A 19,236-nucleotide genomic window follows, 5' to 3' on the forward strand; every position below is an offset into this window, starting at 1 on the left:
ACAAATCCATGAGTAAAACATCATTTCATTAGTCGTATGATTTTGCAGACTACATATTTATTGGTGCACTGATAAAAATTAGTTGATTGAACACTCCCATGTATTCTACTTGAGGGCTGTGATCCTCGAGACCTGCATCTGTGTCCAGCGGTTTCCTCAGCACACGGAGGGGCGTCAGGGTCCTGAAGTCTCATGCAGCGTTGTCACTCTTTTCATTGCAGACTGGGGCGTGGAAGGGAAGATACAATGAGAGATTTTCTGCAGAAGTTGGTTTAGAGCCTGTTTCCATCCACGGCCTGAATAACAGATCAGAGAGATGCTTATTAAGTTTGCATTTGACAGAAAGCTAGGGAAGCAAGTGGGAAGAGGAGCCAGTAACCTAATCAAAATTAGTTCCAAATGAGTTTATCATCATGGACAAATGCAGCAAATAATAAAAGCCTGTAGAACATCTGAATTTAAGATGAAATTTAATTCTTAAGAATTTAAGAAGAAAATATATTGCAAATATCAGATAGTAAGTAGAGTGTCGATATATACGACTAAATCTCACTTTAGTCCTACTAACCTAGAATTCATAAAAATTCTATTGAGAGATCCCAAAGTTACTCTCACATTTTATATATAGATATATATCTTATATAGAATTTTCTTTCACAAGTTCTTGCCCAAGCTTACTTCTCAGTAATATTTAGAAAATGAATGAATTGACAGACAATGTCTTATCTCTTTCAACTCTTCCAGTTCTGTAACATTATTTTCATGTATTTTTTGCTATTATTAGACTTTTGCATTGTTTTGGGTTTTTTTCCCCACTGCTGTGAATTGCACTGTTCTATAGATTATAGATGATACCTTTACAAGACTATTTTATAGTTATTTTTCCTAATATGAGTGAACTACATTATTTGGTAGGGCTTTCTGTTATTGTGCATTGATTCCTTGCCGTTCTTCTGTGAAGACGCTTATAAACATCATTAGGATTTTTCCTGTCAGTGACACTGAAGATGGCTGGTTTATTAATATTCTCAGGAATGTTCCTTTAGTTATGCCGCCTTTTCTTGACTAGACAGTTACGTCAGTCTTCAGTTTTATGATTAATATTTGCGTTTCAATATTTCCAGATTACTCAAAGACTGTCCTGGTTTTGTGTTTACACCTCGATCAAGGGAGGAACTCCCACCAAACTTTCCTAGTGACATTCCTGGAATCTGTCATTTTCTGGAAGCTTATCAACAAGGAACAACTTCAAAGCCATGGTTCCAGAAGAAAGATGTTGAGGAAGCCAATGCCAATTTTTTAGGCAAAGCATCGGGAATAGATTAGCCAAATACACACCCAGTTGTTCGTCTTTGGGTCTGAGTCCTTGGAGCGTGTGTGGACCTTCTGAGAGCACCCTGGGATGGCAGCAAGCTGCGGAGCAGTAGTAACATTTCGGGAGCTAAGTCACCATCTGCTTTTCCTTCCACTTAACATGACAGAAATGTATTCACCTCAATATTCAACTCTTCAGTGAAAAAGAAAGAGAGAAAGAGAGAGAGGAGAGAGAAAGAAAGAAAGAAGGAAAGAAAGAAGCCTCAAAAAGTGACTTTGGGGGAATATTTCTGATATATAAGAATAGCTTATAACCTGTACTCAGAACTCAGCGCCTTGTTCATATATCGGGTGATTGTAGTGACCTGTTCAACCTGGTGGAGTCGCCCGCCTTCTGCCCTGGCCAAACACCCTGGTTATCAAAGCCCTTCTCATAGTGTTGGTTGCCTTAAAAACGCTTTTTGAATAGAAACCATAGTCTTGGATACCCTAAGCTCTTTGAACCTTTCAAGTCTGCATTTTGTTACATTTCCTCACTTAACTGTTAGCATACATAACAAAATAGATTGAGGCTTTCTTCTGTTGCACTTTTTTCTTTTTCTTTTTTTAGAGAAAATAAGCCATTATGGGTTAGATGCAATATGAATCTAAAGTAGTTCTTCTGTAAATATCAAAGATGATTTTATAAAAATATTCTCCACAACATAATGTGTCGTAACAATAAATATTTCCTTTTTTGACATTTTAAAAAGTCTATATATGGGAAAGGCTATTTTAATTCATAAGAGCAATTTCATTTCTATTCATTTTTGCGTCATAATCTTCAGGATTAAAGAGGGTTACAGCCTACATTAAAATGCAATAATATTATTCTAATTTACTTTACCCAGAAGCAACATGGCGTAAAGGCAGCATTCAGGGAATTAATCATAACGTACAGAAGTAAAACATTTACACACACAGCAGTAATTTGGACCTGTTTCAGCAGACACCCTCCATTGCCAGGCTGAGCCATGTAAAGTTCCATTAGGAAAATCTAAGTTCAGGAGTGGCAAATAAGACTTGTTCTTTTTGCTGACAGCTTATGTTTTAAGTATTTGTGTTGAACACTTTGGTGTGTATATATGTCCTTGGAACCATCAGGACTCTTTGTCTTAAGTACACATCTGTGAATTTTTTATTCTAGCGAAATTAATTCAATGATATTTTTAAAGAGGGTGTGAATATTGATGAAGAAAATTATGCTGTGATTTCATTGTAGAAATTTCAAAACATTTTTCTGGAACGTGAACTTTTAATAATGTTAGTCTAAGATCTCTGGTGAACTAAGTAACATGCAGAATTTGGTTGGAGATAAGGATCTGATTTTTAAAAGAACGCAACTTCAAAGCAAGAGAAAGATGAACATTACAGTGTTTAAATCAGTATTAGCAGAGCTATAGATACACTGAACTCTTATTTGGGGATCTGAGGAGGAAGTCAGCTGGAATTTTTAACAGTTATCTCCACTAGTCCCCAGGCCAGGCCATGGTGACCTCAGGAACAAAGGCCATTACTGGCTGGCCTCTAGCATCCCTGGCGTATTACTATACATATCACAATACTTATTATTTACTCAGTGATGCTCCAGTGTCTCGAGGTACTGAATAGGGCTCATTAAATACCAATCCTATTATTGGAGAGTATCACAGGCCTTGGGAAAATATAGTTATAGTCTCACAATTATATGAAGTTAATAAGAGTATTTAAAAGGAAAGTAAAGACTTAAATACATTTTTCTTTCTGGAAATGAGCCCTTATCACAGGGAAAATATTAGGAATTAAGGGAAATTAAAAAGCATAAAATAATGTGTCTTATTTATCACCTATTTAAGCAGACCCAAATTTGCTAATAATTTATGTTCCAAAAGTTGTAAATTAATTAGAATTCAAAAAAGATTTTCTGTGTGTGTGTGTGTAAATATATACACACACACAGACATAGAACCAATGGAGGAAAATGTGAACAATCTGAGTAAAAGCTCCATGGGAATTCCTTGTACTATTCCTGCAACCTTTCCATAAGTTTGATATTTTATCCAAATAAAAAGTTACCCAAAATGTATTTTCTCGAAAACATTAAGCCATCTGTGATAGATTCCCCAGGCCAGCCTGCAAAGGCTCGTTAACTATGGGATACCTCAGAGCCCTTAAGCAAGATGGACATACAACATTTCCATGATGGAATGCGCTCAAAATCTGCAACTTGGGCGCTAAAAACTTTACGGAATCCCTTTTCCATCTCTGTCTGATCCACTTCGGAGGGTGGCGGTGAGGGAGACGCGTTCATGGCGAGACCGCTGAGGGTAGGCAGGGACGGAGCCCGAGGGTATGTTCACAAGGAAAGCGAGGGACCCGGCCGGGGGCTTGAGGCTGGTGTGGAGTTGAGGATGCAGAAAAGGATGGACACAGGGTCTCCGGCAGGAGCCAAGGGTTCTGAACCTTACTGCCGAGTGAACTGTCCTAAAATACATACAATGTGGGTCGCAAGACACGTGTTCCTCCTAAGGACGCCAGGAGCCGCTCTTCAGGTGCTGCTGTGTCCATGCCTTCTTGGGTGGGAAGGTTGTCCAGCGTTTCCCTCCTCCCTGGCGTTGCGGTCCCTCCGGGGCGGCTACGGTGAGGCGCAGAGCAGGCTGCTTGGCCGGGGCCGGGGGCAGCGAGGGAAGGAGGGGTGAAGCGGGAGGGGCTGGGGGCAGACCCGCCCTCACCCGCGAGCTACCTGCGGAGCCCCAGCGACCCGAAGGCTGCCTGAGGCTGGGAAGCCCACGTCCCCCCCTAACGTCCCAGTGCGAATGGGCCGGTGGGTCCTCGTGGCTGTGAATGGTGGGCTTTACCCGGATGCGTCGTCATTCCTCAGTGGAAGGGACTCCACAGGACACGGCCCTTCCCCGAACCACAGAACGTCCAGAGCTGTCGTGCCTGCTGGTGGCCTTGGGTGCGTTTCCCCCCGGAGCCGGGCGCGTGGGAACAAGTTAAGCGAAGGCCGGTTTGCAGGGTGAAGGATGCGGTGCGACACACGTGACACACGGGCGGGGGGAGGGCGGTCCGGAGGGGCTTGGGCCAGAGGGGTTGCAAAGCCTGTAAAGGAGGACGTAACACGTCCTGCGAAACCAAACCTCAGGTTGCTGCAGAGACGATAGGAAAGTGCGGTCCCCTTGTCCAAACAGAGGCTAAAAGCAGGGACAGCTTGCTTTACTCAGCAGAGAACACCAAGAGGTAAATGTAAACCAGAGTTTACAGTGTTGCGACCTACATTCTCTGCTGGAATTCTTCCTCAGATCCTGGGAAATCTGTGTTCCCTTGTGAGAAGGGGAAGAATCCCTCCCACTGTGAGAAGGGGAAGAATCCCTCCCACTGTGAGAGGCGAGAACTTCTGGAAGGGATTAGCCCTTTGCAGTCCTGGTTGCCTTCAGTTTCCTTTTGCTCTTTGCCTGTTTGCTTCCAGACTGCAGAAGTGTGGCTCCCTTTAAATGCTTCTTTTATGGTGTTGGTGACTTGTACTCACTTGGTGTTCGTACTTTAAGCCACCTGCAACATTTTACACTTTATTGCCACCTATATTTCTCCTGAAGCAGCCTTGCCCTTGACCTGTCACACCTGCATCTGTTTCGACCAGCTCCCACAATCCACACACTTTTACCTCTAAAACTGTTCTTCCTGTATTCAGTGCCTGCAAAACCAAACTAGCATAGGTTTCATAAACGCATAGCTTTCAAATTTTTAAAACTAAGCTAAAGGGGAAAAAATGTGATATTCTAAACGCTAGGCTTCTTTTACTGTCAGTGCAAATTCTTTTTCATCGTAATAAACTTAGTTTCAGGAAAATGTTAATATCTAAGATTTAAACACAGGCATCGAAATCAGGACAAAATTTAATTTGCAGATCTAGGACTTAAGCTCAGATATTTTGGTAGAAGATTTTCGATGAGGTTGTGCTGCCTTTCAATTTTTTTAAGTATTTAACGTTAAAACATTCTGCCATTTGCAACAATGTGGATGGATCTGGAGGGTATCAGGCTTAGTGAAATAAGTCAGACAGAGAAAGACCAATTCTGTGTGCTATCACGGATACGCGGAATCTAAAATCTAAAACAAACAAATGTATATAACAAAAAAAAATATTAAATTGCAACTAAACCTTACAGATCGGGAAGAAGATCACTTGGCAGAAAATGACTTTGCATAATGCCCAAATCTTATAAAGTATCAGCTAAGATGTTTGTTTAGTCTGAAAGGTTGCCAAGCCCATCTGTACTGAGGGAAGAGCTATGGGGTCATCTCAGGGAAAATTAAAGCAAAACAAAATGCTGTTACAGAAGTTGGACAGTCCATCGTATTACACGCCCGGAATAAAAAGGTAAAGCTGAAGCCTTTGGGAAAGATACAGTGACAAGGCTCACAGAATTCTGTGCCTTTGGAAACGATGATGCCCCAGGAGGCGGCATCCAGGGCTGTTCAATCACAGTGAGCTGCTTTCTTCCCCAGATGTATGTCGGAAAATTGAAGTGGATAAAAACGTTTTAGTCTTCGGGAATGTACTGTTCCTTCACGTCCTCCCACATGTAAATTAAAGACGCCCTGCAAGATCTTACGACACAGCTTGATAGTTAGTAGTCTAGAGCAATGTTCTCCAGACTCTTGGATTCTGCACACCATTAGTAAAATCTTTAGAACACTGACAATCTATTATAAATATATAAAAATAAATTTTATCCTGTAAGTATTATTAATATTTATGATTAATAAATATATAATACGCTGCTCTCAGTCTGATATAATATAGTAATAAGCTTATTTTAAGCAAGCATGAATATAAATAGAAATTCTAGTATTTTCTTCACTTACCCCAGTGAATCTTCTTTATATTTTACTCTAGAAACTGTTACAACAGGCCAGTGGGTCTCCACGTTCACTGAGTCACAAATCACTTTGAGAACTGGATAAAAGATAAAAGATATCGGCCATCACCCTTCTAAAAATGTGCATATGCCCTTACACCCCAAGACTGATGTGTATTTCCAGAGGTTTGGGGATTCCCTGGAATGTACTCCTAGGCCACCGCAGTGAGGTAGCAGAGACCCTCAGGCTAATAACTTATTATCTAGAAGGGAAAAAACAGCAAATCCTATTTGAAGTGAGAAGAGAATGAAGAACTAGACGAAGTCTGTGAGTTTTGGCATAGATGTGACCACTTGATTTTTGAGGAGCAAAGGGCGTAAGTTCTTTTGCTCCTGATTCTGTGGAATGATTGATTCATGGGGCTTCACACATGAGCAACTAAAGTTTTCTTTTTAGCAAATGTTTAACGTATCTCTCAATGCATTTTCTCGAGTTTTTGGTAAATGTGCACTGCTCTTGGTATCCCACTGTTTCTTCTAGTTTAAGTACTTCTTTTCATTTTTCCTCTACGTGAAACAGGATAGCTATTGAACCTCGTGTTGAAAACCTTCTTGATACTAACAACACTTCTTTTATGATGACTTTCACAGTTGCTTTAAATTACACTGTTTATTTTGAGTTCTGCTTCTGGCAGAGTCGCAAAGTCTATCAAAAATTTATCCTGTGTCTCAGAAGCTTGTTAGATATTGTTGCCATATAAATATTGTAATAAAAGTGTTAAATAAAAATCTTCTTAAAATTTAAAATGAGTTCTGTTTAAAAAGAAAATGAACCATCAAATCAAGTAAAAACAATATTTAATACATTTGTTCTGTTGTGGGTCTTGCCATTTCAGATGGAGGAAACCTCCAACACAACAGTGGGGAGAAAAAGGACCAAAAGCTCTTAATTCAGGCCTTTGCTGTGTGTAGGTCAGTGTATCCAAAATCCCTTTTGAAAAACTTATTGTTAAATACAGTCCCGGTATAACCAGAATACATTTCTTTAGGTCTGTAAAACTCCTACTTCCAACAAAACTCATATTCGAGTTTTTCAAACCACAAATAAAACCAAAACCATAAATTTTTTGAAAACCTAAATTTAAGAATAAAACTGCTCAGCTTATCCAAGTGTAACGGCGAGTAGCGTGAGCTCTGGGGTCCATTTATTTGGCCGCAGGTTGCTAGGAGACGTTTTTCCATCACTCCCTTGCATTTTGTAGAGAAACAGGAGGACTGGCTGCCTTTGCTTTACACGATCTTTTCAAGAATGTCTGTACAGCAGGCAGCCTTAGCAAACAGAGATAATGCCCTCCCGCAGAGCAAAAGCGCAGCCATATTTCCTGCCCGTTATGCAAGATTTGCATTCCTAAGCTCAGGGCTTCTGTCCTATAATGCAGCCCACTGTGTATGCAGAGATCACATTGTCCTGTGGAAGTGAGGGCCCAGGAAGCCAGCGCAAGGCGAGGCTGGTCCTCCGTGTCTCTTGACATTGTTTTGAGTGGTGAAGTCTTCTGCCTCTGACCCAGGGATCTCGTGTCTTCTGCCAGAATTCATGACACTATGGCAGTTTAACCTGTTACCTCACAAGTAGAGTAAAATGTCACTCTTCTAGATCTTGACAGTTTGGCAGCGAGGATGGGATGCTGACGGAGACACGGCTTCCTAGAAGAGGACGGACGAGGCTCCTGTGGGCCGATCAACAGGATTTGAAGGAAGAGTCCATGGGGTTTGGTAGCAAAGATGGTGACCAAGTTTCGTGTTCCACAGGGTAATAGGTGGTCATCTGTTTTATTGTCTGCTGGTGAGGAAGGATTGGGGGTGGAGTTTCATGTCATGTACCAGGCAGGAGGTTCAAATGCAGCTGTCTCAGCAGTGGCTGCGTGGTTGCTGACACCCTGCCGGATGAGAACCTTTCTCCCCCGTCAGGTTGCCAGCCTCAGATGTACGTCACCGTCATAACCAGTACAAAGAACAGTCCTGGACTGGAGCAAGGTTCCAGCCCTCTTCAGACAACAGTAACGGAGAGGGACATTTACACTCAGTGAACAGGAAGACGGTCCACATGCCCTGGGAGCAGAAACCAGGTGAAGCACTGCAACGCTGGCCAGTGCACCTGTGGCCGCCTCACGCTTGCTGGGAAAGGATGGCGGCTCCTGGGGGTCTGGGGCTTAGCTCTTCCGCAGACTTTCACGCCAACCTTAGATCTTGGCAGAGGTGACAGTCAGAGATCTTGGACTTTTTCCGTAGTCCTGGCTGCTGTAAGGGAGCTTGGTTCTTTGGGGGGGGGGAGGATTTCCCTGAGACACACAAGGTCCCGTGGAAACCACAGATAAGGCACTGCTGTGGGTTGAACCGTGTCCCCCCAAAATCCACATGTGGAAGTCTTGTCCCCAGTCCCTATTTGGGAATAGGGTCATAGCAGGTGTAATCAGTTGAGATGAGGTCACGCAGAGCAGATAGACTAGACCGCTAATCCAATATGACTGGTGTCCTTAGAAAAAGGGGAAATTTGGACGCAGAGTCACCCAGGGAGGACCCACGTGAAGATGAAGGCAGAGATCGAGGTGAGGTTTCCACAGGCCCAAGAATATGAATTATTGCCAGAATCAACCAGAAGTTAGGTGAGAGGCCCAGGACAGGTATTTCTCACAGCCCTCAGAAGGAACCAACCCTGCTGACACCTTGATCTTGGACTTCTAGTCTCCTGGGTTGGGAGACAGTAAAGTTCTGCAGTTGCAGCACCTGGATGCTTTGTTCTGGCAACCCTAGCAAAGTCAGGTAGGCAGTATCTGGACCTTTCACGCCCTGAATTGGATTTACGATGCTGATTCAAGTGACTAGACAGACTGACACAGACAAATGACTGAAGTCAGACCCACAGCCCTGGAAGACGCCCTAGACCTTGCACATCAGCTGGGCAAGAATTTAAGGATATTTTCTTAGTAATAGGGCAACTCGTGCCCCAGATTAAAATGATCTCCTTAAAAAGAAGTCACTGCTATGCAAGTCAGCCCGTCATCAGCTGGAATGAGCGAGCCCCACGGCCCCGGCTGGAGTCAGCGTTGCTGGGCTGCTGAGTGCAGGGTCCCCAGGCCGAGGTAGACGGTGTCAGTCGCGAGGACCCGGCCTCGTGCTCCAGGGTGCTGGACCCAAGACTTCGGAGGTTCTCTTTGTGGAGCCCCGAGCTGGCTCCAAACTACAAGTGAAGGCTCCTTGCTTGGCGGGTTGGGGCCGCCCTCTCCCTCTGCATTCCCTGGCCCTTCCTACTTGCGCCTCTCTCTTTCAGCAGAGAGCCGGTTAGGGGTGAGGCCCAGGTCTCCCTGCCCCGGTGTGTGTGTGTGTGTGTGTGTGTGTGTGTGTGTGTGTGTGTGTGTGGAGTCACGGGTCTGAATATTGGGGGGTGGGGAAGGGAGAGTGAAGGGAACTGAGGTTTTACGACTGTGCTGTTTGCAAGCCGCCCTCCTAGGTGGGACGGGCATGTGAATGACACTAATGGGGTTTAGGCAAGAATCACAGTGGAAAGGGAACGCCAATGCGCCCCGTGGGGGGCCTTTTAGGCTCATTCACTGTGCTGTGGTTACACACCTGTCCGAACGTCCATCCGGAGGTAACCTGTCTGCGCACCTGCTTCCTTGTGCCCCAGCACCCGAGGGGCTTCTCCTGACGGACGTGCACACCTCGACTCCCAGCGGCGCAGGCCCTCGGCTGCAGGTCTCTGGTCTGATGACTCCGGTGATTGGAGCCCAGACAGAGAGAGTCAGGCCTCGCCGCGAGAGTCCCCCTCGAGGGTTAGACCTGTCACCCCCGACAGCGACCTGCAGCCTTACTGTCCAGCCTTACTGCTCTGCTGCGGCGACGCTTCTGTTAAAGCCGAACGCCTGACCCGGAGGGCGTGGGGCTCGCCAGCCTCTGCTTCCACTGGGGGCAGCTTGGCTCAGTCTCAGCGAGTGACAGGGTGGGAAGGGCCCACAGCCTCACCCGGTAAGTGGAAATGGCTTGTTCAGGAACACAACTAGCCTGGCCCCTCGGCCTCTCCGCTTTACAGGAAACAGTGGCAGCTGTCACCTTGGGGGCAGCTTTACACGCCCTCGGCCACTTAACAGCAAAGCTACTGGTTCAGCCGAGCCCTCAGAGGTTTCCAACACGTCTGGGCCTGGTTCACTGATGGTTTGGCTGAGCTGAAACCCAGGGTCTCACTGTGTTTTCACTTATCCTTGGGTCGCTGCTAATATTCTAGCTCCTTCAAAAACCACATACCAGCAGACTAAAGGCTCCCGTATTTGGGGTCTTGCCGGTGGAAACACATCGCAGTTGCTGATGCTATTTGCACCGCTCGTGTAAGTGCCTCTGACAAGGGCCTGTTCTCCGAGGGTGCCGCCTGGACTCCCGGGGCTGAATGAGACTGCACTCACACTCCCGCCGTCACCGCCTGGACCGTCATTGTGCCAAACGTAACACAGCTGCCATCGCAGGCCAGGCGCCACTATGGTTCGGAGTCGGAGGTTACCCCTGCCGCCAGGCTTGCGATTCCCGCCGAAAGTGGCCCCACTTGTCTCCTGGCGAGAGTGGCCGAATGGCTTGGAGCACCCCCCCTCCCCCAGTCCTGCAGACAGACACGTCACACTTCCGACCCCGCGTGAGGCCACCGGGCTGCACCACCAGTGTTGACACTTTTCAGGTCACAGTGCTTAAGTTCCAGGCAGATCAGCTCACTGATGTCACATTATTATAGCCCTTGAAAGTAAACTGAATATTGTTTTCAGGTTTTGGGAACATTTACAGTCTAACAATGGTGTATTTTTATTGCAAAATCCACTCAGCTATGTGCTGATAGTTAAGTTCTTGAGCTGGCCTTCCTTGTTTCCTACCACCCACCAGCGCCTGGGACTGCTGACCACGAGAACAGCCTTCTCAGAAATTGACTAAAATTCCTTTTGGCTCTACCCCCATCACCTCCTCCTGGTGTACACACTTTGATAAGGAAGCATGATTACTAAGTGCAGTTGTCTCAAGAAAGGAATCATCTCCCCTCAGCTGCTTCCTGGGTAATGAAAATGATAACGATGAAAAAGATAACTAACAGTAGAGCTACCATATGATCCAGCAATCCCACTCCTCAGCATATATCTGGAGAGAACCATAATTCGAAAAGATACCTGCACCCCAGTGTTCACTGCAGCACTATTCACAATAGCCAAGACATGGAAGCAACCTAAGTGTCCATCAATAGATGAATGGATAAAGAAGATGTGGTAGACATATACAATGGAATATTACTCAGCCATAAAAACGAATGAAATAATGCCATTTGAGACAACATGGATGGACCTAGAGGTTATCATACTAAGTGAAGTAAACCAGACAAAGACAAATATCATATGATATCACTTATATGCGGAATCTAAGAAAAGATACAAATGAACTTACTTACAAAACAGAAACCGACCCACAGACATAGAAAACAAACTTACCAAACTTAGGAGTTTGGAATTAACATATACACGCTACTATATATAAAATAGATAACCAACAGGGACCTACTGTATAGCACAGGGAACTCTACTCAATATTTTGTAATAATAATATAAGGGAAAAGAGTCTGAAAAAGAATGTGTATATATATGTATGTATGTGTAACTGAATCACTTTGTACACTTGAAAGTGACACAGCACTGTAAATCAACTACACTCCAATAAAAAAGGATAATGGGAAAAATAGACCTGATCTGGAAATTTTGGATTTTGCTCTGAGCTTTTCTGCACAAGAGGCTTCTCTCTGCCTCCCAGCAGAAACCAGGCCAGCACAGCTACACAGCCTCTGGGTTGGCAGCCCAGGCACAAGAAGACCTAGAGAATTCAGACTTAATTCTGGTTCATCCGCCTGGGTTCCCTTGCGGGAGCGACCAGGCTGCAGATTGTAGGGATGAAGGGCTCTTGATTGAGCTTCGTCCTGTCGAGTCCCCATACAGTGGCTCACCCGGGCACGAGCGGGGAATAGAACCCATGTCTCTAGGTTTCATAAAAAATGCCCTTGTGTTTCCTGTACCTGATTATTCCAGATGAGTGGTCTGGGCAGAATTAGGGGAGAATTGGGAAAAGGCTCAAGTTACAGCTGCTGAACTAGGACCACAGATTCACGGAGGTCAAAGAGCAGCCATGGTGGTCGGTGGCCCCTGGGGAGGGAGCACCTCGACCCCAGGAGATACGGCAGAGCGAAGGGTATTCATGGCCTTTATCATCCGTCGTCTACCCTGGAGCCTTTCTCGCAAAGGAAAGGGCCCCAGGGTGGCTACCGAAACTGTTCTAAATGCATTGAACTGTATCGATTTCTGGGGCTGCCATTTCCTGCCAGACAAGTCTGAACGTGATTTAATTACCGTTGCCCTTAACCTGGCTGAGTCTATCGGCACAGCAGGGTGTAGCTCCAGCTCTGCAGCTGCTGCACAACCGGCTGTCTTCCCCACGCACTCCTGTAGCTGCTGCCTGCACTCTTCCGGGGCCGAATGGCTGTCCTCGGCTTCTGGTGTGGGTCTGTAGGGCGCGCACGCAGGGCCAGTGGCACTCAGGCAGGGCCTCCATCAGAAGAGACCAGACTCATTTATCCCAGCTAAACCAGGAGCCCTAACGCCCACCAGCTTGCCGGGCAGGGAGGAAAAGGAAGAAATCCCAGATCTTCAAGTGCTCAGTGCACCACCAGGAGTTGACGAGGAGGCCTGGGCGTGAAGACTGGGATCGCTCCAGAGTGAGGCCATCCTTGGCTACTCAGGAAGGGTAACTGACGGATTCTTGATGCATCTACGGCAGGCTGTTACCCCTGCGATGAGAACGGTGCTATGAAAGTTTCCCCGGTCTTAGCCGACGTCAGAGACACCACCCAGGTCCTGCAGGCATTGCACTCAGCCTCAGCTCAGCGGTCAGGGCCCTTAGGAATGCGGATAACATCGCCCTGGCCTTTCCCCTTGAGGTCAGTGTGGAGCCCGAGCCGCCACTAACAGGACCAGCTGGAGAGGGCAGGCTTTGGAGGACAGGCCTGGCGGTGGATGGGACTTGCTCCGCCGGCGGGGTGCAAGCGTCTGGGGGCAGGACGTGGCTAGGGTCAGCCCTGCAGGGCGGCCTAATAGCTGATTGGAGTCCTGTTGACAGTACCTGGAGCTAAATGCTGTACGAGGCAAGTTGAACAAATTTGGGTGCAGATCTTTCAATCAGATTAATCCAAGTGCTGTATTGGTAAACTTCACCAGGTGCCACGATGGTGTAGAACTAGGGGTAGATTTCATCGCGAGACAACTCTCCCCGGGCCCCTCATACGTGTGCACATCTTATGACCAGAGGCTCTGACTGCCTTTGGTCCACACTGTCTTCCCAGGCGTGTGTGTATAGCTAAGTGCCTTGGAAATGGAGACAGTATCTCCCTCTAGAGCAGAGGGAGGGATGCTTCCCATCGGTCTACAGGATTCAGCTCCCTAAGCTCAGGGCTGCTACCCTGCAAGAAAGCCCGCTGCACCCACAGCTGTCCTCTGGCCCTCTCTGTGTCTCCCTGTGGGAGCCGGGACTCGGGAAACTGAACCCTCTGGCTACTGCCATGTCTGTGAGGAATACAGTGCTGACCACCATTCCAGGAGTGTCGCGTCTTCTGCCAGGATCCTTGGAACAGCAGCAGGCGAACTTGCTGGCTTGCGAGTGGGACGCGGTTAGGACGGGGCGCCAGCATTTCTAAACGAGCCCATTTTGCACAGAAGCCTAGATCACAGATCTCACTCGGGCATCTCAGTGCATTCGGCCTCACCGTCCTGTCGAGGAATATCTGTCCCTGAATCGCAGCTGCCGCATTTGGGCTGGCGAGGCTTCAGCAACCCACTGGAGTCTCCCACACTTCCTGTATCTGAAACCTGCGCTAGGGAAGACGGGACTCCACCTTGGAGCCGCTTCCTTTACTGTAACCTTTGTATTCCTTTGCTTCTGCTACAAGTTAAGAATGTTGCCTGCAGCCTGAAATAGACAAGGTAGCCTCTTCTCAAGGCTCTGACCTTTAAAGGTGTAACACTTTACATTCAAATAGGGATAAAAAGTTGCAGAACAGAGCATAACAGCTGCAAAAACAAAGGACTCCGACACCAGGAAGTTTGCAACAACTAGCCACACCCCCTCCCCTTTTAGTGTAAAACAAGCCTGAATGCTAACTTGGGGAAGACGGTTCTTTGGGAGGGGAGACCACCGCCTTCTCAGTCTGCTGGCCCTCCCAATAACAGCGTTATTCCTGTGCCAACAATTCGGCTCTCGATTTATTGTCTGTCCAGCAGTGAGCAGTGGAGTTTGGACTGGGTAACAGACCTTCCCAAACTGGCCCATCACTTTCCATTCCCTGCAGCCCCGCGGGCTTTAGAGCCATGGTTCTTGCATACCTCCCTGGTAGAGCCAAACCTGCTCTGGGAGAATCATGATAAAAAGGACTGTTCACCATGTCAACAGCCCTCCTTTGTCGACTCCCATAGTTCATATTAGGGTTGCCTTAAACTTCTCCCCTTGGCATGACTAAACGTGACCGGATTCATGGTCTTGAGAACTGTGTGCGTCGTCAAGGATACAGGTTCTGTACAGTGAGGTTCGCTTTAACACAGCTCTGCCCTAGTACTGGCAGGAGATAGCTGTGTGTGTCTCTTTTGTAGACGCCACAGTGGTGGTCGGTTTGCATCCTGGGACTGGCCATAGCACAGGATTTAACAGCCCTGGGTTCAGTCCTCAGAGGGTCCACTGCTCGATCGCTGTGACACGTCCCAAGCCCTGACGACTCTGACTGAGACCAGACAAGGTCCCAGCTCACACCTGTGCTTCCTGCTTACGGAAGGAGTAGCCGTCTTGACTGCGATCTGGAGCCCTAACGTGAGGGCAAAGGCACAGGCCCACCCGAGTCCGGAGGGACAGAGGCTGGGGGAAACGATTTCTCCAGCTTCCTGCCCCCGGGGAGGCTGTGTGCGGTACGGAAAACAGCAGCATGCCTAGGGTAAGCAGTCTTCCGTCTGCAAGGCTGCCAGCCGGCACCGTGCTCATTGAGACAGGCGGACCCTCAGACAGACCCCCGAGGTCTGGCGCCCACAGGAGCCGTTTATTTCTCGCATACCCAGCCATTCAGGGCCTGACCGACGAAGCGCCCTCCTCTGCAGCGCCCCCCGGGCGCAGACACCCACCCCGTCGGGCAGATGGGAAGAAAATGGGCAAGTCCCGGTGGAGGGTTGTGTCCGGGGCTGGAGGCGAACAGCCCCTGCGTTGGCTAGAAGCCTAGGGCGCGGCCAGCCTCACCGGGAGGGGCGCCAGGAGGAAGTGGGCCCCTTGGCTGGTCAGCCCGGTCTCTGGCATAGAGGTTCAACCCCGGTCCCGCTCGGTGCCGGGCAGTGTCTGCACATTGCGCCACACGGTACTGGAAGGTTCCAGAGAACCAGGAGATGAGTGACGTGGGCCAGACCAGGCCCGTCGGCAGCGCTGCCGGAAGCAGCGTAACCCGCAGAGCTGGTGACAGCGAGAGGATCGCAGCGTGGCAAACCCACCCGCCGCCCACGGAGGGGGTTGCATGCCCTGCCCTCTCCCGCGTCGGGAGCCCGTGCTGCGCGCGCAGCGAAGCGTCTTCCCCGGGTGAGCGTCCCACGGAGAGCAGGGGCCCTGCCAAGCGACTGCTGTGCCAGCGGAAGCTCGCTGCTGCCAGCGCTGGACGCCGTCTGCACAGAACTGTCTGGTCGCCGATACGCCCTGCTTGAGGACCTCTTGCAGTTTTCCAGGGGGAGTTCCCGCCGTTCGTTTTCCAACCTTGGCATCCGGGCAGAGAAGCCAGGAGAACGGAGCGTGAGACGTACCCTGGGGACCGGACAGGGGACCTCTAAATGTGGACCACCTGCTTTAGAATCACTGGAGGAAGGGGGTGCTTGTAAAGTTGCGGATTCGCGCAAACAACCACAGACCCGTCAATTAGAACGGCAGGGTCGGGGCCCAGAATCTGCATTTTAACCAAACGCCTCAAGAGCTCTTTTTAATCAGAGTTTTCAATTCCAGGAGCCTCCTGCAGCCCTCCTCAAAGGGCTGGGTAACTCTGCCAGTGTTTACCCACCGATGGCAGGGTCTGCTAACCGCAAATACCTCTCCAGCCGCTTGGATTTTGCTGTGTAAGCACAGCAACCCGCAGTTCCCTGCTTCCTGGGTCACAGCCACAGTCACGGAGGTGGAGGGACCTCAAGCTTTCTGGGCTTCTCTCCCCGGCTCAGTAGGTTAGAGGGCTGAGCCGCCTGGTCCAGTACCCCCAGTCTAGAGCAGAGGAGATAGACCGTCCATGCTGGACCACATACCATCAGGAAGACAAAGTGACAGTCAGTAAGAACCTGTGCCACGGGGTGGTCACTAAGCCACAGACCAAAGATGAAACAGTAGAACCAGGATCTAGAAACGCCAACCAGTGGGTCCACAGGGGTTTTTTTCCTGCATTTGTTCTCAGTTGTACAATCCGTATCTTCAGCGCAATCCGTGATGAATCAGTTTTGGGTTTGTATTCCCAGGCTCATCCCTGAAACGTGATTCATTTCCTCTGGGATTTTTCTCTGCCCCCAAGATGAAGAGTTTCATCTGCTTCTCCGCCTCTTCTTTCCCAGCCTTCGAGCTTCACTGCTGGCTCTTTCTCAGATCACATTCTCAACTCTCGGGATGAGCCATCTCCCTTTACATATTCCTGATGTTCAAATGTGATTAAAAAAAACAACAGTGTTTGGAAACAGACCAAGGATTTTGATAGTGAAAAGACAGGCAGGGAAATCCTTTAGACCCTGTAATGCATCTACCAGCACAAAGAACTCCCCAAACCAAAAACTATTAAATAACGCTATATCCTTGTAAAAAAGTCCCCCCCCCCCACCACAATCCACATACTTATGTAGTACATGCAACAAAACTGACTCTTTTGGGTCACCTTTCAAGGAGGAAATGAGTAGAATTACACATAATTTACATTTTCCCCACTATTTTCGTAGTCTTCCTCATGATTCTCATTATTCCTAAGTTTCTTTTACATTTAAGTCAGCCACAGATTCTGTTGCTTGCAGTACAGAACTCTGACTGATGGAGAGACCAAATTCCATGACAATTAATCCTGGGAAACATCCTTCTTTCAGAGAAGGCTGTGGCTATGCATTCCAGGGTGGGTGTCCTACATCATATATAAGGTACATCACTGAGATGTACGTGTGGATCACAGCACAGCCAACAGGGGAAAAGAGACAGATGCACATAGTGACAGGACATGTGGAACAGAGTGGGAGACCTTCCACCGCCATCCACACCTCTGACCTCTGCTTCTACCATCACATCCTCCCTGGCTTTGACACCCCTGCCTCTCTATTATAAGGACCTTTGTGATGACACTGGACCTGCTCAGAAAATCCTGGGTACTCTCTCTATATCAATACCCTTTTTTTTTTTTTTTTTACATCTTTATTGGAGTATAATTGCTTTACAATGGTGTGTTAGTTTCTGCTTTATAACAAAGTGAATCAGCTATACATATACATATATCCCCATATCCCCTCCCTCTTGTGTCTTCCTCCCACCCTCCCTATCCCACCCCTCTAGGTGGTCACAAAGCACCGAGCTGATCTCCCTGTGCTATGCGGCTGCTTCCCACTAGCTATCTATTTTACATTTGGTAGTGTATATATGTCCATGCCACTCTCTCACTTCGTCCCAGCTTACCCTTCCCCCTCCCCGTGTCCTCAAGTCCATTCTCTACATCTGCGTCTTTATTCTTGTCCTGCCCCTAGGTTCTTCAGAACGTTTTTTTTTTTTTTTTTTAGATTCCATAGATATGTGTTAGCATACAGTATTCGTTTTTCTGTGTCTGACTTACTTCACTCTGTATGACAGACTCTAGGTCCATCCACCTCACTACAAATAACTCAGTTTTGTTTCTTTTTATGGCTGAGTAATATTCCATTGTATATATGTGCCACATCTTCTTTATCCATTCATCTGTCGATGAACACTTAGGTTAACTCCATGACCTGGTTATTGTAAATAAAGCTGCAATGAACATTTTGGTACATGACTCTTTTTGAATTATGGTTTTCTCAGGGTATATGCCCAGTAGTGAGACTGCTGGGTCATATGGGAGTTCTATTTTTAGTTTTTTAAGGAACCTCCATACTGTTCTCCATAGTGGCTGTATCAATTTACATTCCCACCAACAGTGCAAGAAGGTATCCTTTTCTCCACACCCTCTCCAGCATTTATTGTTTGTAGATTTTTTGATGATGGCCATTCTGACTGGTGTGAGGTGATACCTCATTGTAGTTTTGATTTGCATTTCTCTAATGATTAGTGATGTTGAGCATCCTTTCATGTGTTTGTTGGTGATCTGTATAACTTCTTTGGAGAAATGTCTATTTAGGTCTTCTGCCCATTTTTAGGTTTGATGTTCTTTGTCATGTGAAGGAAGATCCTGCAAAATACATTCTAAATGCCACTGTAATAAATACAGATGTTTGATAAACATACTAATGGGTACATTCAACGCAGTTATTTTGCTTCAAATGTCAGTGAAATTGAGGAAGATTTTTATCACATCAGCAGAGGATAATTTTCAATTTTTTTACGTTGCTAATAAAGCACCCATTCCGGAAAAAAGCTCATGCTCTATATGAATTGATTAATGGATAATTTGCTTCCTCTTCACTATTTTTAACTGATGTTTGTTAGAAAATTCATAATATTATTGTATCTTTTAGTTAGGTTTGGATTTATTTTTTAACAAAAGAGAAAAGGACAGAATTCAGGAGATGAAAGGTAGACGCAGCCGAGAGATTGTCAGATTGTCCCTTGTCACCCACCGCTTCCGACATGAGTCCTTGGCTCACTCACTTACGAACTCCAGTCAGTAAGGGGCAGAGTGGGCCGTTCTTTACAGTTTGCGAGACGCTTTCACACAGGTCTCCTTTGATCCCCCTGGCACCTTAGCCGAGGAAAGTGGGCC

The 19,236-nt window shown here is 47.1% G+C and overlaps 1 protein-coding gene across 4 annotated transcripts in view; it reads left to right on the forward strand.

Moving 5' to 3' along the window:
• Positions 1-3,907, forward strand: part of GUCY1A1 (guanylate cyclase 1 soluble subunit alpha 1) — a 60,716-nt gene extending 56,809 nt beyond the window's left edge. For all 4 annotated transcript variants that reach the window (XM_036853542.1, XM_036853544.1, XM_036853541.1 and 1 more), the window contains one exon: positions 1,125-3,907. In XM_036853542.1, the coding sequence (XP_036709437.1) occupies positions 1,125-1,326 (202 nt within the window). In that variant the 3' untranslated portion in view covers positions 1,327-3,907. The remainder of the gene's footprint in view (positions 1-1,124) is intronic.
• The last annotated feature ends 15,329 nt before the right edge of the window (positions 3,908-19,236 follow it).

This window comes from Balaenoptera musculus, chromosome 5 (genome assembly GCF_009873245.2).
Source record: "Balaenoptera musculus isolate JJ_BM4_2016_0621 chromosome 5, mBalMus1.pri.v3, whole genome shotgun sequence".
NCBI classification, from domain to species: Eukaryota; Metazoa; Chordata; class Mammalia; order Artiodactyla; family Balaenopteridae; genus Balaenoptera; species Balaenoptera musculus.